The 21,615-nt window shown below is 37.5% G+C and overlaps 1 protein-coding gene across 1 annotated transcript; it reads left to right on the forward strand.

The window, feature by feature from the left end:
* The first annotated feature begins 260 nt into the window (after positions 1 to 260).
* Positions 261 to 21,132, forward strand: brat1 (BRCA1-associated ATM activator 1). The gene is made up of 14 exons (XM_063010571.1): positions 261 to 304; positions 3,395 to 3,569; positions 3,793 to 3,935; positions 4,128 to 4,275; positions 5,325 to 5,700; positions 9,545 to 9,664; positions 9,757 to 9,845; positions 12,768 to 12,877; positions 13,038 to 13,215; positions 13,589 to 13,662; positions 13,761 to 13,845; positions 18,079 to 18,177; positions 18,298 to 18,440; positions 19,794 to 21,132. The coding sequence occupies exons 2-14, from the start codon at positions 3,443 to 3,445 to the stop codon at positions 20,538 to 20,540; spliced, it is 2,439 nt and encodes an 812-aa protein (XP_062866641.1). The 5' UTR covers positions 261 to 304; positions 3,395 to 3,442; the 3' UTR covers positions 20,541 to 21,132.
* Positions 21,133 to 21,615: the final 483 nt, after the last annotated feature.

Here is a 21,615-nt window from a genome sequence, read left to right on the forward strand (position 1 = left end):
TTATGGGATGGTTCCCTAAAAATAACCATAGGGGAACCAAAATCTAACGTTACGGGAACGTTCTGTGTTAGCTGGGTCTTCCTTGCCATCAGAAAGGCTTACGCTGAGGTAAGCGACATAATGCCTCTCGGTGGACGAAGCGCAAAACTCTTTATCATGTATTCTCCCCCAGTCCAGCCAGCGGCGGTAAAGCCCCAAATCGCTGGTTTGCCGAGCGCTATTAAATATAAAAGAGAAAGAAGAAAACAACAAGATGGTGAATAAGAAGTAACAGCGCAAAAACTGAGAGTGGGAAGCGAGCAAGGTAAAGTATAAATTTAGCCCATCTGTACGAGTAACGAAATTAATGTTATGGGAAGGAGAAGACGCTTTGTTGCACCAGCCGGTTCAATTCACACCATACGAAAGTGAAACGCTTTTGAATAAGATGCGACTTTGCCGCGCTTATTGTGTATTTATGCCTAGGGAAAAAGTGAGTATAAAATATATGAAGCATTCGTTTCGGTGTCTAATTATGAGATACTTCCTCCCGGGTGTATCTACGTGATCGCTCACACCATCAACAATAATAGAAGCATATAAGTAGCATAAATCTAAAGGCAGGTTTTAGTGAAGGCACCCATGTTTTCCCATCTTGTAACTGAAACAGCGTAATTAACGTAAAATATCAGTTTCCAATTTTATAGTATTTACAACATCGTCTCATTTGAGCTTTATAGTCGAAAAACTTGGATACATCCACTAAAGCCTGTCTTTAGATTAATGCTAGTTTATCATTGTTGATAGTGTGACCAACAAAGTTGATATGGCACTATATGTAGGAATGAAAGACCGTCCTAAGTTTCCTAGTAGGAATTCCCAGCATAACTGATGACAGTCGTTATAACAAGTATTGAAAGTAAGTGTTATATTACCAGGTTTTTACATGCATAAAGTATAGTAGCTTCCTGCCTTATCATATTTGCTAATATAAATTAAATATAATTTGTGTTAATGTATCATAGTATTTCTACACTGTTACAGTGTTGTATTATATACCTCAAGCTCATATTTGAGTAATAGTAACAATACCTTTTCTTAAAAAGACACTTGATAATTTAAGTAACCCATGCAAGTTTTTGGCAGATAGAAGGAAACCTAATTGACCACATGGTCACTCTTCCTAGAAAGTGACCAGAGTAAAGAGGCAGTAAAGTTGAGAATCGAACCCCGTTCCAATGTGGAATCCGCACTGCCAGCTGTGCCACCATGCCAAGCATTATAATCAATATTATTATTATCATTATTATTATTTTATATTACTGTTATTATTAATGTAAAAACAGTGGTAAACCTACTAATGAAAATGTCAAGTATACATGATCTGTTTGCCATACAGTAATGTGGTCTTAAACTTAAGTGTCCGTCTAACACCACACATTTGCACAGGATGATTCATCAAAGACTCAGCTTTTCCAAGCAATTATTGGTTGTGGCTCAACACTTTGCACCAAACTCAAAGAAAGAATTGTCAGTCAGGGGTGCGTTTCCCGATAACGATTGATCTTACGAACAACTTTAAGAATGATGTAACTTTAAGAACGCCAATTTTGCGAGTGTTTCCCATAAACCCTTTTAAGTCTCTGGAATTATGAACAAGGTTTAAGTAGTTCTTTGTTGACTCCGCCTCTGAAAAGGCACTACCAGTCGAAAAACTGAATAAAAATTTCTCATTATTATATCAGAAAAAGCAAATAATTCATTAAGAAAACATTTATTTAAACTAATATCCAATAGATCTTTAAATTACTGGTATAAAACATTACATTTGCAATTGCTATCTATTGCATATCAGGCCTATAAATTGGCACACAATTAACCTTTCATGCATTAATCCAGAAACATGGCAACTCTACAGCACAAACGGGGGCACAATTCAGGAAAGAGAGGGCTAAGACAAAAGGTCAGTTTATCTGCAACAGGCCTTATTGTGGAAGAGTAAGCAACACCGAGAATACTGGGTCCAACAGCGACTGAAGGGATATCTGGGGGAGTAGATGTATGTTTAAGTTTCCATCTACATCCCCTGTGCAATTGTCACCTTGCAGCAGTCTTGGGTCATCTCCTGGGCCATTCTCTGAACAGTCCAGTCAAATGGCTCCACTTGATCAACAGGACATCATGGCCATGGAGTTATAGCTAACCAATGCCATCTATTTCTTTGCCAGTTATACTGCCCTCTGAACAAGCATTTAATTTATTTTAGATGTGTACATCAACAAATGATCTCACGTTCTTCAAAACAATAAAATTATTTTTTCAAGTGAATAAAATGATTTAAACGTTGAAATACAACACTGCATATTTTTGTAGTCAAAATTGAAAGACCTGCATTATTTATATATTTATATCCTATATACTAAAGATGGGACGATCGATCGGCTACGAATCGGTATCGGCCGATTTTTAATCAAAATATGCTATCGGCGATCAGCGATATTTCCTAAAAGTAGCCGATCCGATCGTGTGATATATAAAGACCATGTTAAGTTAACAGCTCAGTGTATTGATCCAGACTTTGAGCTACGAAGCACCAACCATCACATCACCATTCATCAACAATCGTACAGAAACCATCGTGAAAGCTCATACGATGTAATTTTGCTGATTGTAATATTTACTTTAAAAAGATAATTCAACTCAGTTCAACTCAGATTAACTCACATCTGAGTCGATTCTATCAGCATGTTATATAAACTCCTGGTTCACTTTGGTAAATCGTAAGCGGTTCTTACTTGTGATGTAGATGAGAACAGAAGACGTTACAGAGCCAATCCGAGGCAAAAGTTTATTCATTACCAAATTCGTTAGTTCAGGATCATCTGCTGAACTTTTAGAAAACTTTTAGCTCCTTAGACGGAACGAGCCTGACTCGGTTACAGATCTGTGGTAATAGCAGTTTAATTAAGCTTTTTAATGTAAGAGAGTCACACAAAATGTTCTGTAGTAGCTGGTGTTTATTTAAAACCACGACATTTAATTAATAACAGTAAACACGGAGAGATAACTGAGAAGAGAAACTTACGCTTCACATAAAAACGAATCAACTCATGAATCAATGAATCACTTATAGCAATACTGTGAACAAAGCGTGTCTTCTAAAGGCACACACGCACACGCGCTGCTCCGGTTTATCTTTACTGTGAGGCTCTTTTTAAGTTTATTTACTGCTAATCCCCCCCCCAGCTGATCGGAATCGGCTATCGGCCGATGTCCCTGAAAGGAGATCGGAATCGGTGCCAAAAACCCCGATCGGTCCATCTCTACTATATACTACAGTATATACTGTATATAGTTTAGCTTTCTAGATTTTTTTTTTGTAATTGATATTTGATATATTTTTTTATATTTACAGTTACTACAGCAGTCAGATAACCCACTTGTTGATGTTCTACATGGTGCCATGGACAGTGACTGCCTAAGCTTGCTTCCATCTGTCTGTGAAGTTCTGACAAATCCTAATTTTGTGCTACATGATGATGTCTCTCTTGATAAACTTCTTGATTGGTTTAAAGAAATGTTGAGCCAGAGTAAGTAAATAGTCCTACATAGTTTTCTTGGTTCATCATGGCTTGTTGTAGAAGCCCTTAAGTGCTTACTTATGGGAAGGATTGCTGTTTTCTTGCTTTTTTTAACCACCACTGTATCACATTCATGTTGACTATGGTAAAGTATACATTTAATAAAATTAAATCATTATTTATACATACTCTGCTATTATTTTGTGTTTTAATGCACTTTTGTTCTTCTCAGATGATGGGCAGCATCAGCCATGTCTCTTGCACTTCCTACACAGTGTGACAAAATCTCAAGCAATAGATCCTACTGTCTTTTCATTCTCACTCAAACTTGCTGGGCTTTTGGCAGGTAAAGAGCACAGTTATACTTTGCTAAAGGTAAGATTTTTATTTATTATTAAAAAGTAAACCTTTACTTAAAATTGCAAACATCTCTACAGATTAATTTAAGCTAATACATAATGCATGTTCGACTCAACCCTTTAAAATCATTACCTGATCGTGTATATTAAATATGTAAAAAGTTTTATAGTAAAAATGTAGTTGTAGTGACTCTTTGTGTTGAAACAGGAGAAAGGATTATTGACGTGTATATTTAAGCCTGATACTTGGTGTAAACTCGAGCTTTGGAAAAATGCTTCAGTGCGCCATGGGTGGTTACAGGGACTGTTTAATTTGCTGCAGCACCAACAAGCTGTGGACTTCTTCTTTAAGAATGGTAAATGTGGAAATTTTTTCATTTACATTTATTGTACGTACTTGCCCTTTTTTGTTCAAAATTGTGAACAAAACCGAAAATGAATGCTGACGACATGAAATTTTACATAAATATGTTCTAACAGGTTCCTCCTTCCTAAAATTAGATCATGGTCTGTCTAACCGTTTTTATTTTATATCTGCTACGCTCTGTATATACACTAAATTGACAAAAGTATTGAACCATCTACACAACACCTACAGGACCTTTTATGACATCTTCTAAATCTATAGCCATTAATATGGCTATACATCTTTATGTACCTTGCTTTGTGCACTGGGGCACAGTCATGCTAGAACAGAAAAGGGCCTTTACCAAACTGTTTCCACCAAGTTAGAAGTATACAATTTTCCAAACTTTTTTATAGGCATTAAGATTTCCCTTCACTGGAACTAACAGGCAGAGGTAACGTTTCCTGGTATTTGCAAAACCCAGACTCATCCATCAGACTGCCAGATAGAGAATTGTAATTCAGCATTCCAAAGAACATGTTTCTACTGCTTCAGACTCCAGTGGCAATGTGCTTTACACCACTCCATCTGAAGCTTGGCATTGTGCTTGGTGAATTGATGTGGTTCCTAAATGCTTCCACAATGATTGACAGTTCCTGCAGGTTCACTGTTCTGTTTCAACTTTTACCATGTTTTGTAATTTTTTAATATGTATGTTAATAATTTTTTGAGCTTGGATTGTGGTTGTGTTATACATCTGAACAAGTTTATATGTTTACATGACAATCAAGTGCTCAGGTGGCACAGTGGTAAATCACGTTAGCCTACTACTGCTGAGATCTGTGGTTTAAACAGCCCACAATCGGAGGTGCACTTCTCAGTGCATTTTTACTATATTAATAAGAAGGGTTGCATCAGGAAGGGCATCTGGCATAAAACTGTGCCAACTGTGTATGTGGACTAAAATGACCTGCTCTGGTAACCCCTAAATACGAGAGCAGCTGAAAGAAACAAACAAACTTTTCCTCTCTTTTCTCTCCTTTTATGTGTTTTCTGCAGGGCTCATCAGGTTGGTTCTTCATCTGCAACATGACAAAAGCCTTTTTATTGCCTCTTTGACCTGTCAGGTTGTGGCACAAATTTTAAACTTCACAGTTCCCCCAGTTTTGAGCAACAGTGTTGAGAGTTCTGTCAGTAGTGAATTTGGCTTAGTTACAACTGAATTTGTTAACCATCTTACTCCATCATTAAGCTCAGAGGAACCAACTGTTGTCCTCCAAGCCTTAAAGTCTCTAGCCCTAGTTCTCAGTAAGTGTAAAGAACCTCCAAAGAGAATGCTTTGGAAACATGTTGTGGAACCTTTGGAGGTACTGGCAAATGGAAAGGATGACTCATTAACACAGTCCATTATGGCAGTTCTTCAAGCTGCTGCAGGGTAAGTTTATTTGATACAATATAACATTTCAAACAAAATACAGTTTTAGGCATTATGGGTTTATGTATGTCTAAGCATTTTCACTACACACTTTATTTAAAGAGGTATTTTACATGGTGTACTTAATAGTCAGAGGTGCCCATAATGTTGACCACAGCTGTATGTGCTACTCACTTGTTTTAACTGGATATAGCCTTTCTGTTTTGAATAGCTACTGCCTAGTAGTCTTGGTCATAGAATTAAAAGTGTTGTAAATGCTCTATGAGGTGGGTGAAGTGTGATTTTTGAGGGTGCTTTAAATCTCTTTTTAACCCCAGGAGAGTTCATACTCTTAAATCTTTTTATAACTGAAAATTATAGAAAACATTTTCCAAAGTTTTCCAGCTTCATTGTACTTTGTAAATAAAAATACATTTTAAATGGAATGTGTGCAGCACATTCAAAGTTGGCATGGGCAAAATCATAGTGAAAAGTTTATAGAAGTTATACTGTTTCAAAACATTCCACAATAACCAGGTAAATTGGAATAAGGGGTAAGCAGATGAGGAATTAGCAGATGAGGGATAAAAGGATAAATAAATTGGGTTGACTGAGTATAAATGGAGGATTCACCAATTACTTAGTCAGTGCAAGCAATTATTGACAGTTTTCTCAAGTTTTGTTTAATCAGTTTAAAAGGGAAAATTTTTCAATGGAAGATTGCAAATAATTTTAGGTCTTTCACCAGGCCGGGAAGCACTGTTAAATGTGTGAGAAACTTAAGAGAGTCTTAAAGCTGTGGCACATTGGCTTGGAAGTACTTCAGTCTGCTGCTGCATCAAGAAATGCAAACTGACGCCACTCAGGTGGCGCAGCGGTAAAAAGACACGCTGCAACCAGAGCTGGATTTCTGAGTACATCGTTTCGAATCCAGCTCTGCCTCCCTGGTTTGAGGCTGGGCGGCTGTATGAGCAACGATTGGCTGGTTGCTCAGTTGGGGGGGTGGGACAAAGAACCGGATGTGGGTCTCTCTCTGTCAGAATGCGATTACGACCTCTGCCGGCTGATTAGAGGCGCCTGCACAAGAGATGAGGAAGAGTGCCCTTAGGGTGTGTCTCTCCGCATGCAACGCTGGGTGGAGCCAAACTCATCAATGTGGGGGTGGCAAAAATGCATCCGGCTGCTGCTCATGTTTCGGAGGGGATATGGGTTAGCTTCGATCTCCTCTGTCAGGGCAGGGTTCGGCATAGACAGTGAGGAAGCACGATGCAAATTGAACAATTGGATGTGCTAAAGGGGGAGAAAAAGGGGGAAAAAATTATTTTAAGAAAAAAAAAAAAAAGAAATGCAAACTGAAACTTTTATGTAGCCAAATATTACATTTATACAGAGAAACACTGCAAAGTGAGACCTGATCATCTCAGATGAACCAAAAGACAGTGGAAACATTTCAGCCTGTTTTTGACTGTTATAAGCACAAGGTGTAAAAGCCAACATTTCACATGGCATAGATACAGTGTATCACAAAAGTGAGTACACCCCTCACATTTCTGCAGATATTTAAGTATATCTTTTCATGGGACAACACTGACAAAATGACACTGACACAATGAAAAGTAGTCTGTGTGCAGCTTATATAACAGTGTACATTTATTCTTCCCTCAAAATAACTCAATATACAGCCATTAATGTCTAAACCACCGGCAACAAAAGTGAGTACACCCCTAAGAGACTACACCCCTAAATGTCCAAATTGAGCACCGCTTGTCATTTTCCCTCCAAAATGTCATGCGACTCGTTAGTGTTACTAGGTCTCAGGTGTGCATAGGGAGCAGGTGTGTTCAATTTAGTAGTACAGCTCTCACACTCTCTCATACTGGTCACTGAAAGTTCCAACATGGCACCTCATGGCAAAGAACTCTCTGAAATTCTTAAAAGACGAATTGTTGCGCTACATGAAGATGGCCAAGGCTACAAGAAGATTGCCAACACCCTGAAACTGAGCTGCAGCACAGTGGCCAAGATCATCCAGCGTTTTAAAAGAGCAGGGTCCACTCAGAACAGACCTCGCGTTGGTCGTCCAAAGAAGCTGAGTGCACATGCTCAGCGTCACATCCCACTGCTGTCTTTGAAAGATAGGCGCAGGAGTGCTGTCAGCATTGCTGCAGAGATTGAAAAGGTGGGGGGTCAGCCTGTCAGTGCTCAGACCATACGCTGCACACTACATCAAATTGGCTTGCATGGCTGTCACCCCAGAAGGAAGCCTCTTCTGAAGTCTCTACACAAGAAAGCCCGCAAACAGTTTGCTGAAGACATGTCAACAAAGGACATGGATTACTGGAACCATGTCCTATGGTCTGATGAGACTAAGATTAATTTGTTTGGTTCAGATGGTCTCAAGCATGTGTGGCGGCAATCAGGTGAGGAGTACAAAGATAAGTGTGTCATGCTTACAGTCAAGCATGGTGGTGGGAATGCCATGGTCTGGGGCTGCATGAGTGCAGCAGGTGTTGGGGAGTTACATTTCATTGAGGGACACATGAACTCCAATATGTACTGTGAAATACTGAAGCAGAGCATGATCCCCTCCCTCCGGAAACTGGGTCGCAGGGCAGTGTTCCAGCATGATAATGACCCCAAACACACCTCTAAGACGACCACTGCTTTATTGAAGAGGCTGAGGGTAAAGGTGATGGACTGGCCAAGCATGTCTCCAGACCTAAACCCAATAGAACATCTTTGGGGCATCCTCAAGCGGAAGGTGGAGGAGCGCAAAGTCTCGAATATCCGCCAGCTCCGTGATGTCGTCATGGAGGAGTGGAAAAGCATTCTAGTGGCAACCTGTGAAGCTCTGGTAAACTCCATGCCCAGGAGAGTTAAGGCAGTTCTGGGAAATAATGGTGGCCCCACAAAATATTGACACTTCAGGAACTTTCACTAAGGGGTGTACTCACTTTTGTTGCTGGTGGTTTAGACATTAATGGCTGTATATTGAGTTATTTTGAGGGAAGAATAAATTTACACTGTTATATAAGCAGCACACAGACTACTTTTCATTGTGTCAAAGTGTCATTTTGTCAGTGTTGTCCCATGAAAAGATATACTTAAATATCTGCAGAAATGTGAGGGGTGTACTCACTTTTGTGATACACTGTAGATAGATAACTTTATTAATCCCATAGGGAAAGTCAGTTATTACAGCAGCTCTAGGTACATTAAAGCAAAAAGTATTAAAGTACAAAGAATTAAAGTACACAAGTAATGTTGTACACTCTATGTAATTGAATAAATAGAATAATAATAAAAAAAAACGTAGTATGTCATATAAAAAAACTTATGGGGGTGCATCAGTGCCCACGGCATGGGCAACTTGTGTGAAGGTGCCATTGACACTGAGGTGTATATTAGGATTTTACAAAGACACATGCTGCCATCAAGGTGATGTCTTTTTCCAGGAATTGATGTCTCTTCCCTGCATGTTTTTTTCCTGCATGATGATGCAAGGCCTTATTTTGTGTGCAAAAATGCAACAATTAGTGTCCTCAGTTCCCAAAGCATTAAAAAGTTTATTTCATAGGAAAGGTGATTGACACAGTGCATTCTGTCCAACTTTTTGGAGTGTGTTGCAGGCATTAAATGACAAATGTGTTCATATTTACAAAATACATGTAGTTAAATGAATTTTTTTTTTAGTTTGTTTGTTTGTTAGATGAAGATTCAAGAGAATTAACGATCTTTTCATTACATTTTACAAAATGTCCCAACTTTTCTAAAACATGGTGTTTGTACACCATAAAATTTTTACCATTAAAATGAAATACAATTAAGTTATTAATGTAAATAATTTATCTTCTTTGTTTTACAGGAGTCCAATTTTAATGCAACAAGAATATAGGGTGGAGACTATAATGGACATCTTGTTATATGCAAGAAATGTGAAAAAATCTGTGCATTGTGCCAGACTAATCTTGCTAATGGAGAACTGGTATTTTAAAAAGCAATAATATGTCATATTTATCACTCACATAAAAGCACATGATAAATGCCACAAATGTAAATGTAATCCTTTTTTTTTAGCCCTGAAGTTTTAAAAACGAAAGCAATTGATGTCATCATCCTTCCTCTCATGTGTGCCACTGAATCCCCTATGCAGCTTCATGTTACAGGTCTTCTTATATTCTAATAAATGTCTTAGGAGTTATCGGTAATAAGTGTAAAACCCCAAATCAGAAAAAGTTAGGGCTGTATGGAAAATGCAAATTAAAAAAATGCAGAATTTCTTACTTTGACTACAATATCACTGCAGATAGTATAACCCCAAGACATGTAATGTCAAAGACGAAAAGGACCACACAGACTGTTGTCAGCAAAAAGTCCAAAAGCCAGGGTCTATCATGGTATGGAGTTGTGTCAGTACCCTTGGCAAAGATTATTTACACTTCTGTGATGGTAGCATTAATTCAGAAAAGTACATTGAGATTTTAGAGCAACATATGCTTCCTTTAAGATGCTGCACAAATTACAAAGGCATGGCTGTGTAAGAAGAGGGTACGGTTACTAGACTTGCCTATACCTGCAGTTCAGACCTGTCCTCAATAGAGACAGTTTGGAGAATTTCAAAATGAAAAATTTTACAATGACAACCATGTACTGTTGCACACCTTAAGACAAGTATGCAGTAAGTATTTGACAAAATAACTCAAGACACACCATTACTGTGTGCCAATCCTCAGTGCCAATGTCTTTTAAATGTTGTGAGAAGGAATGAGAACATTACAAAGTGGTAAATGCTTTACCGTCCAAACCATTTTTGTAATGTGTTGCAGTTCTGAAATGCTAGAATGAATGTATATTAACCAAGAAACTAAAGTTGACCAGACAAAACATGAAATAGTGTGGATTCACACTGTCTGCGATTAAATAGAAGTGTAGGAAACACTGCATTTTTCTAATTTGTATTTTTTTTTCTTTTTTTTTTTTCTTTTTTTTTTTTTTTACAACTTTTTCTGTTTTGAGGTTTTAACTTGGTATGCCTCACACTTACAAACATACATACACTGCCTCGCCAAAAAAAAAGGTCACACAATCTAATAGTTTCCACAAGCTTTTGCAATGTCACAACATTTATTTCTGTCCAGAGTTGCATTAATTTTTCCCCAAGATCTTGTATTGATGATGGAAGATTTGGACCACTGCGCAAAGTCTTCTCCAGCACATCCCAAAGATTCTTAATGGGGTTCAGGTCTGGACTCTGTGGTGGCCAATCCATGTGTGAAAATGATGTCTCATGCTCCCTGAACCACTCTTTCACAATTTGAGCCCGATGAATCCTGACATTGTCATCTTGGAATATGCCCGTGCCATCAGGGAAGAAAAAATCCATTGATGGAATAACCTGGTCGTTCAGTATATTCAGGTAGTCAGCTGACCTCATTCTTTGGGCACATAACATTGCTGAACCTAGATCTGACCAACTGCAGCAACCCCAGATCAACATGCCCCCACAGGCTTGTACGGTAGGCACTAGGCATGATGGGTGCATCACTTCAGCCGCCTCTCTTACCCTGATGCGCCCATCACTCTGGAATGGTAAATCTGGACTTATCAGACCACATGACCTCCTTCCATTGCTCCAGAGTTCAATCTTTATGCTCCCTAGCAAATTGAAGCCGTTTTTGCCGGTTAGCCTCACTGACAAGTGGTTTTCTTAAGGCTACACAGCTGTTTAGTCCCAATCCCTTGAGTTTCCTTCGCATTGTGTGTGTGGAAATGCTCTTACTTTCACTATTAAACATTTCCCTGAGTTCTACTGTAGTTTTTCTACCATTTGATTTCACCAAACATTTAAATGATCGCCGATCACGATCATTCAAGATTTTTTTCCGACACATTCCTTCCTCGAAGATGATGTTTCCCCATGGTCCTTCCACTTTTTAATAATGCGTTGGACAGTTCTTAACTTGATTTTAGTAGTTTCAGCAATCTCTTTTGATGTTTTCTCTGCTTGATGCATGCCAATAATTTGACCCTTCTGAAACAGATTAACATCTTTGCCACGACCACAGGATGTGTCTTTCGACATGGTTGTTTAACAAATGAGAAGCTACTCACTGCATCAGTTAGGGTTAAATAACTTGTTGCCAGCTGAAACAATCACCCATGCAGTAATTATCCAATTACCTATTTGCTTAGTTAAATTTAGGTGGTGGCTTTTTTTGGCCAGGCAGTGTACTTACATTGTGTTAGCTTTATGTAATATTAGTAGATAACACTGTCCAGAGTAAAGAGAAAACTAATATATGTAAATAAATTCTAATCCCTTGAGTAAAAGCACAACATATTTTAGAAACCAAATATACCATACTTTATACCATAATAAGTATTATGGTATAAAGTGTTCTTTTTTTCAATACTTTGTAAAAGGCCTCTTTGGCAACAGTTACAGTTGCAAGTCATCTTGGGTAAGTAGCTACAAAGGTTGCCTTTTGTAAAGAATCTCCCTGCCAATTATGCCCCCTAGATGGCGCCCAGTCGACTGGTGGAACCAAGGAGTTCAGAATCTAGGCGCTCGTGTGCTAGTGGAATATCCCGCTGTGCCACCTGGGCGCCTTGCCAAGCTTATTTAATAAAAAATTTATTAAAGACTCTGTGGTAAGTCTTTAAATCCTTGACTTGCCGCAATTTGGTAGCAGAGATCTACTGACAGTTTCTTGAACTGATAGTGTCTGTTTTTTCTTACAATGTAGTTCAAATTGTGGGCCCTTATAGCAGAGATTGGCACTTAAGTTAGTGACTCAAATATAATTTGCATAAATTACTTCGACCTGGACTTCAATTCAACAAGTACAATAAAAAAATAATAAGAGTCTTTTTATAATCATCCAGGCAGCAGTTTCTGATGTGGCTGGTGGGACCCAGTTACATTTATTAGTATGTCACATAAATATAACCATAGTGTGACTGGCCTTTTAAAAGTAAACTTAAAAGTTCCACCCAGAACTCAAGGATACCCAAAATGTACTTTTATTAACGTACTTTTTAGCTTTTGTTTCGTTTTCCTAACAATTATTTTTTTCTTTTTAATACAGAGAAACTACTTGAGCATAAAGCACACTTGGCGAACCAGCTTGTCCAGAAAGCAACTTGTGTCTTTTTGCTCATTCAAAGTCTGACCGGCATAGAAGAACTGATACGCATGGTAGGATGATGATGATGATGATAGAAGAAATTTCTGTCATGACAAAGCGGTCTAATATAGGAGCACTGCACATTAAAGACTATACCATTTTTTAAGCATGTAAGATAGAACATCAAGGAAATTATATGTTTACCATTCTAAAACATGTTTTCTTTTTAAGAAATCATTAGGCAACACTTACATTCAACTGATTTCTGCTTCTGTGATATTGCTTCTGAAAATATGCATTCATCACCCCTTCGCTTTACATCCAACCACATCCTTTCCTCATCTTACTGGATGTTGCAATGTTCAAAAGTGCAGTCTGGATGTATTAGCCAGTCTTCCTGGTTATGAAGGTAATAAAATTAAAATTTATAACGTACTCTATTTTATTGCTTCTTACTGAACTAGGTACACTTTAAGTACATGCATGCAGTTTGATAAGTAATGGTTGTCAAGTTAAGTTAGTATTAATGTGATCAGCATACCTAAAACCAAATGAACAGTAATGAGCTCTAATTAATGATGGAAATGTAGTACCATCAATTTGAAAAACTGAAAAAATTTTTGAATAACATGCATGCATGTCTGACATTGGAAGCAGTTAAGACAATGTCTTACTTGCTGTCTTTAGTTTCTAAAGTAAAATTTTGATGCAGAGATTGAGTAATAAATACATAAGGAGAACAACTAAAATGCTTTGGAAATGTGATTTTTTTTCTTCTTTAGAGAGCATCAACTTTTTCCAGGAGGCTTTCGCTGTTCTTTTGCAATATCTGCAATGTCCTGATTTACATGCTACGGTATGTGGGCACTTAGTTAAACAATGCATGCTGCTTTGTAAGTCCCTAAATAAGAGTTTATTGTTTAACTTGTCTTTGACTTTAAACTTATATTCTAGGTTTTAAAGAAAGCACATCAGGCCGCTCTTAAATGGCTCAGCATTTGTTTGCCTTCACCTGCTTTGTGGAAGACAATCAAACATGGTAAGTACCTCTGTGTAAAACTTGTCTGCTTACATGTATTATCACAACCTAATTAAGAAAAGCATATTGGTGGAAGTCCTCTGGTCTTATGTTCTTCTGTAAGGGGAGGGAAGGTACAGTTGATTTAAGTCTACAAACCTCTGTTAACATGCCAGGTTTTTGTGATGCAAAAAAACAAGATGAATCATTTCAGATTTTGTTGGGGAAAAACAAAAAATGAGGTTGCATAAGTGTGCATACCCTCTTATAATTGGGGATGCGACTGTGTTCTGCATTAACTAGTCACAGTCAAACTCAAGTCTTTTTCTTACAAAGAAAAATATCCAAGCTCTGCTACATTTTGCAAAGACCTTGTCTGCCAAAAGCATGTGGAAAAATGTGTTCTAGTTGGATGAGACCAATGTTGAACATTTTGGCTATAATTCCAAAAGGTATGTTTGGTGCAAAAACAACCTTGCGCATCACCAAAAGTTCACTATACTCACAGTGAAGGATGGTGGTGTCAACATTATGCTAAAAAGCTGAAGATGAAGTGGAATTTTACCTTTTAGCATGGCAATGACCCGAAGTATACTTACTTCTCCAGATGATGATCAAAGGTTAACAATGGTCTAGCCAGAGCCCAGACCTAAATACAGTTAAAAAATCTGACAGATTTAACACACTTTTGCAAGAAACAGTGGGCAAAGATTGTCAAGTCAAGATGTGACATGCTCATGACTCCTACCCAAAAAATCAGAAAAAAGTACTTCAACAAAGTACTAGTTTAAGGGTGTGCATATTTATGTAGACACACTCTTTTTGTATTTTATTTTTTACTCGCTAAATGATTTCAGTTTGTTTTTCAATTTAATTGTACAAGTTGCATTAAATGTGAAAAAGTTCTGAATATTGAATGACTTCCTACAGCATCATAACTTGGCTATTTCCTTTAAGAAAAAGCGGAATGGTTGCCTCAGTGATAGAGCAGTTTAACTGTGTTCTGTATTTACTTGGGTTGTCTGTCTTATTTCAGATCATTAAACAAAATTGTGTGTGTGACATCTGCGTAAATAGAAATCAGAAGGCTCTGTAAAGAAAACATTTTTTAAGGTGCGAGTTAAATCCAGCAACTATTTTGAATTATATGGCCTCATGCCCTGTTTTTAGAAACCTAAAGAGGAGATCCTGGGAACTTTTGGCTCTGATGGTGGTCACGAACATGGTCATACTCTATAATTACAAAAAAAGCAATGATGTATTTGCCTATGCCTGTTCATTGTTCTTTTTTTTATATTGTAAACCAATCCAGAGGACCAGCAAATTAACAATTTTTTTTATTTCATAAATCATTCTTATTCATTAATCATTAAATTGCCAATTAACCTTTATTAATCACCTTTATTTTGCAGTTTAGTGGGTTTCTCTTGCTAACTGTGAGCTCATATAAACAACATTATCACAATAAGTTATCAATACAACAGAATATATTAAATAGCTAACATCTAAATATGGCAAAACGCAAGGAATAGTAACTAATTATCCAAATCACAGTGGCCACCATTTCATAAACAATTGAAAATGGTTGAATAGCCACAAAGGACATATAACATAATCACTGGCTGTTATTAGCAGAGAAGTTTGGTGTTGTCAGTGCTAGCAGACCTTGCTAAAACATGCAGTGTAATGACAGAGTAATTAGCCACAGGTGACACTTCTTATAAACATGTCAACATTGTCTTTGTCAGGCAAACAGAGTTTTCGATTTTGTAGCCTTTGTGCATTTCTGTACTTGATAAGGGGCAGATTAGGTTAATCTTTTTTTTGTTGTTCACCTCATTTTCTATTAAGTACTGTTATCTTTATTATTTTTTTTCAGAAAGTAGATTAGCATACATATTTAGAAAAAGAGATATGTCCTGGTTTTTAAGTGTTCCATGGTATGGTGGGTACACATTGATGGGCATATAGATTAGTGAACTATAGACACTTACTGTAGTGTGCTGCAGTTGCTTGTGCTTGTGTACTAAGAATATCAGTGTAAAAAAGGTTTAGGAATAATCTAAAAAATATATGAATGCAGTGGGAAGTGTTTCAATTAAAATCAGTTTAATATCAATGGAAAAAACTTTGGCAACAGTGCTGCAAAAAAGTGGTACTGCAATCCCAGAGACCTTTACAGGTTTCCAGGATATAGGAAAAATTAGTTCTGCAACATTTTTACTACACGTGACTCATTGAAGAAGGCTAACGAAGTTGCATCGGCAGAAAAGGCTTTAATTTTCACAGCAGTATGGGAATTGAACTTCTGATGATTGGCAAAGGGTTGCCTTCTTCAATGAGTCACGTTTTTTGCTTTATCGAACGGATAGATGTTGGCGTGTCAGGCGAGAAACATCAAAGAACAAACACCCTGAAACCACTGCTGAAAGAACAAGCTGGTGGTGGCAACGTTATGGTCTGGGGAATGTTTTTGTGGCATTCTCTGGGTCCGTGCATCCATGTGAAAGGCACTCTCAACCGATTTGGAAATAAATCTATTCTTGCAGATCACATACACCCATTCATGCTGATTGTCTTTCCTTGGGCAGATGGGACCTTCCAGCAAGACAACGCGACACGTCACATGGCGTCATATTGGTTGAAACAGCATGACCAAGACTTCCAAGTACTACCCTGGCCCTCTAATTCCCCAGACTTGAACTCCATTAAGCATCTGTGGGACCACCCCCCCCCCACACACCCCTCTAGCAGCTGTGGGATGCACTGCAATCAGCACAAATGACAATCACTAAAAATGTAGTGATGTTTCCCACTGTCTGGTGTGACACATTTTACCTCATCAACAGTAATAAAATTGTCTGCAATTATATCCAAAGGGGCCCACCTCTTGGTTTGTACCAGCAGACTGCAGTGCGAATATTACTGTCTTCGAAATCTCACGTTGAAGCCCTTATCACCTTTGAAATGAAATTCTGTTATATCTATCTTTAAAATGGAGAAGTCACATTTGGCTTATTTTATTTTTAGAAAATGGTGTAACTGTACCAGTAACATCACAGTATCAGTGTCAAGCAGCACCTTGTTGACACATTGATTGTCAAGTCGAGTTAGAGAGCATTCTCAGTGTTTAAAAGAAAAAAAAATGGACCAGTGATTACTTTGTCACTTTGCATGTACAGGAAAATTAAGCATATCCAAAAGCATATTTGACAGCAAAGAGTATTAAAAAAAGGAAAGAACATTCCCAAAATCAGCTGACCACTTCAGCAAGTTTAAATTCTGTATTATAATTAGGGCTGGCTCGATACCACTTTTTTTATGTCCGATACCGATACTGCAAATTGAGTATCTGCCGATACCAATCCGATACCATCATTTCTCCTCTCAAACAACTAAGCAGTAATAATACGCCTCAATGCACCATGGTTAAACTAGCTATCTAAATAACAATGCTCAGACTGTGAAACAAATATTCTAAAGGAATAAATACATAACCTACAACATCACAGTTATGCAAAACTGCTGTTTTTATTTTACATTTTACACAAAACATTTTTACATGACTACTAATAATCGAGCTGTTGTTCACGTGACACATCTCGCTTTACGGTGTGTCATCCAAAGTGTCTACAACTGGAAGATGTGGATGTCAGTCAAACGCGATGGACCAATTAGAATTGACGCAGAGTTTGGTTGAGATTTTCTGGTAAAGTTGTCACGTTTTAAGTTTATTAAAAACCAAAGCGCGCTTATTAAAAAACCCTGCTGGATTTTGAAGAGGACATCTGTGGCTAAATGGGAAATGGTGTAGTTTGTTTTATTTCACTAATGGATTAAATTTTGTTGAGGATGTGAGAGATCTCCAAGATTTAAACAGTGTTTTAATTGTGGCAGTAGTAGATTTTTTTAAATGCTGAAAATTTAAGTAGATCAGTGTTTTATTTTCTGAATGGCCTTATTTACATTGTGTTGTTGTTTACATTTAGCAACAGTAAGGATCGGATCGGATTACGCGTTTTTTTCCTTCCGATGTCCGATCCAGTGATTTGGGCCAATATCGGACCGCACCCCTAACTATGTATAATGTTTCTGAAAGAAATTCATCATGCTGTTTGAACTGTAAAACATTCGGTGCAAGTTGTGTTTCCTGTATTGATCCATGAATTCTACACAGATGCTATAAAATGTTTTAAATTAGTTTCTTTTTAATTTTTTCATCTTTTCATTAGTTTCTTTTTTGTGCTTTGCCAGACCTTTTCCCTTTATTAAAGAAACATGTTTGCGACGTACGATGGGAAGTAAGAGACTCTACTCTAGAGTTTATTACACAGCTCACTGCTACACTTAAAGGTACAATTCCTAAGATGGTTTTAGCATTCTTAGTTTAATAATGTAACATTGGATTAATTAAATAAAAAAAAACTATCAGATCTTTAAAGTATTTTGTGATTTTTTTTCTCTTTCTCCAAGGCAATAGACACTATGTAGAAGTCTTTCATAGTACTGACATGGCTTCAGTGCTGTTTACCTCGTTGTCAGACACCGAGGGTTACGTCCAAGCAAGTGCAGTGGCTGCTCTTGGAGAAGCAGCAACAGTCTGTAACAACCTGCAGGTGACATAATTATTATTAAGAAAGTGATAGTTTGGTTAAATTGTCTTTTAAAATAATGTGTACTTATCAACAATACACTGATACAATTATGTGCTTTATAAAGGAAGTAACAGTATCTTCTGAATCAATTCTTTATACAAAAATCTTGAACAGCAAATAAAATGCATCAAAGAAAGCTTTAATTTAACTTTTATTAAAGCTTTAATTAAAGCTAAAATTAAACTTTTAAATATACATTGACCTGTATTTTAACTGAAGGCAAGGTGTGATGCAATGTGATGCAATTATGCCTGGGAGCAAATTTGGCACTCATACTTAGCCAAAAATGTGTTAGACAACCCCAAAGTAATGCCTTTAAAATGAGACCATATTTGACCAGGTGGATGGATCGATGGATGGAAGATGGATGATGTATAATTAAAAGATTCAGTGAATCTGGTGACAAGGCATGCTCTTTCAAGCATTGTTGGACATTTTTAGCCGTGTGACATGTTGCATTGTCTAGCTGGAAGATCCCATCCTCAAAAACATTCCCCAGCCCATAACGCTGCCACCACCAGCTTGTGTTCTTCCAGCAATGGTTGCAGATCGTTTGTTATCTGATGTTTCTTGCCTGACATGTCAATGTCTGTCCATTCGATGAAGCAGAAAACTTGATTCATCAGATCTAACTTTGTTAGCAGAGGTGCAGTGACCACCTGTATGTTTTGTAGCCCCATACACAGTAGGGTTCGCTGAACTGTTGTTGTCGACACATGTCTGGTAGGCCCCTGGTTCATTTTGGTGGTGAGCTGCTCCACTGTAGCATGCTGGTCCGCCCTTGTGCACTTTCATAGCCTCTCACATCAGTGCGAATAAGCGACATGGAAACTGCGGAGCACTACTTGCCAATGGTGCCATTTGTCCACTTATGATACACTGCCACTCTTGGCCCAAAAGCCAATAATCATCTATTTTGGCAACTCTAATAAACTACCCCTTTTACCCATGGCAGCAACGAGGGATGTGTGCGCAGACAGCCTATCGCACACCTTATATACCCACCAAGCCAGCTCACGAAATGTGACTTCCTTCATGAGCTACGAGCTGCCGTTGTCGAAAGTAGGAAGTGGTCATAATAATGTGACTTGACAGTCTAAATGAAATATACAGTGTTAAGCAGAAGGTTGGGACAATTCAATTCCTCTACAGCCAAGTTATGTATAGCATTTTTCTGTAAATTTTATTGCACAATTTGTTTATTTGCTAAATTTTAATATTGTAAAAATATAAATATATAAAAAATATGTAGCTTGTTTAATTTTTTCTTTCACTATGTTAAATACAGTAAACTTTGTCTTTTTCTTTTTTAAGGAGAAAGTGGTGACATGTTTGTTGACTATTCTCTCAGAAGAAACAGAGAGTTTTCCACGACGTGCAGCAATGAAGGTCTTTGTATTATTTGTAAAAAGCTCCAACAATTTTACTGCCTCTGACAAATTCTTGAGCTCAGTGTTGTTACTTGGTGGAAATGACTTTGACTGGGAGGTGAAAGTGTACACACTGGAGTTAGCAGATGTGTTGTTTGAAAGATTGTTAAATCACTGTCCATATATGCAGAAAATCTATGGAATCTCAGAAGGAACCTGTGCAATGCAAGAGCTTAAGAAGCTAAAGGATTTAGGACTGTTTGATTTTCTGTTGAAATCTTTATTTGATTGTGACAGACCTGTTGCCCAGAAAGCCTGTGCCATCTTACTTAAGATAAGAACCTTGATAAAGGAAAAATCTGCTGACCACCATGCTCTAACTCTTGAAGTGTACAGGCACAGTTGGAGTAAGGAATTTCTTTATAGGTGCAAAAAACAGCAGAACACAGAACCCAATTGTGTGGACTATGAAGACAAATTCTTTTACAAGCAAACTGACACTGAAGTCAACAATCTTTGTTTGCCAAAAGAGATGGATGTGTTTAAGATATTGGAATTATTAGACCTTGAGGAGTGGCAACATACTTTACTACTAAGTAGTGATCATGTGATCAATTCAGCTCAGTCTCTAATGGAAGACATTTTATTTGTGGCAAAACGGAGTGAAGAAAATGTTGTTGACTGCTATTAAAAACAAACTTTAAATAGTGGTAACACATCATAAGCTGACTATGGCAATACTTTGATTATAATTATACTGTCATTAAAACATTTTTGTGTATTCTAGAGCATGGAAAGAGCAAGCATATTTGTAATGAGTTACATTAAATGTTATGAACATGCCAAATCTTGTATTATGGCAAATTAATTACAATGATATAAAGCTACTGTATTTAAAGCTTTAATATAGTTTGGATGTACTTTGTGTTTAGGATTGATTCTAAGATATTGTTGGTTTTTAAGGCCTTGAATAGGATGGCATCATCATACATTGCAGAACTTTTGCAAGTTTGGATTCCCCCTAGGTCTAGTAACCTAATGCTTTTGGAAACACCAAGGTCTAAGCTAAAGAGCAGAGGTGATTGAGCCTTTGCAATAGCTGATTTATTTTTATAAAACAACTTCCCTTCCCAGATTAGGACTGCACAGTTGCTTGGTGTTTTTAGGACTATCTTGATTACATCTTTTTAATTTGCCGTTTAATTCTAGTTGAGCGGTGTAGCGATTGCAATTAATAGTGTTAATATGTAGAATATTGTTGAATGTCCTAATAAAATATACAATCTGGTTAACTAAAGTGTTTTGCATAACTAAAGTGCCCTCAAGAGTGGCAAAAATGAGACCTACTGGCTGGCCTTCAAATGGGAAAAACTGATCAAGTTTGTTCTCTCTAGTGTGCCCCCTTCTCGCAGTAAATTATGATGTAAATAAGTAAATTAGAGTCTTAATTGGTGCCCTTCCAATAGAAATAGGGTTCTGTTATAAAGTGTGTTCTATGTCTTTAATACTTGACAGTGTCCCAAAGCGTGCTTATTTCAGTAGAGATGATGGCATGCAGTGCTGTATTGGCTTGAGGTGAAACAACTGGTAAGACAACATGATGAAGTGCCCAATTTGGTGCTCCTCTAATGGAGAGATCCTCCAGTGGATAAAATGTGATGGAGTGCTGTAAATGCTGTCCCAACATGTGTAAGAATGTGGGGAAGCTTTCTAAGGGATGCTGCTTCAGTTGAGAAAATGTAATGTGGTGCCCTCACAATGGGATG

The sequence above is a fragment of the Trichomycterus rosablanca genome, chromosome 15 (assembly GCF_030014385.1).
Source record: "Trichomycterus rosablanca isolate fTriRos1 chromosome 15, fTriRos1.hap1, whole genome shotgun sequence".
NCBI classification, from domain to species: domain Eukaryota; kingdom Metazoa; phylum Chordata; class Actinopteri; order Siluriformes; family Trichomycteridae; genus Trichomycterus; species Trichomycterus rosablanca.

Excerpts from the sequence above, each read along its gene's own strand:
- brat1 (XM_063010571.1), top strand. The coding sequence starts at position 3,443 with ATGGACAGTGACTGCCTAAGCTTGCTTCCATCTGTCTGTGAAGTTCTG. Across the intron at positions 3,570-3,792 it reads TAAAGAAATGTTGAGCCAGA|ATGATGGGCAGCATCAGCCA; the intron begins GTAAGTAAATAG and ends TGTTCTTCTCAG. Across the intron at positions 13,846-18,078 it reads GTGGAAGACAATCAAACATG|ACCTTTTCCCTTTATTAAAG; the intron begins GTAAGTACCTCT and ends GTGCTTTGCCAG.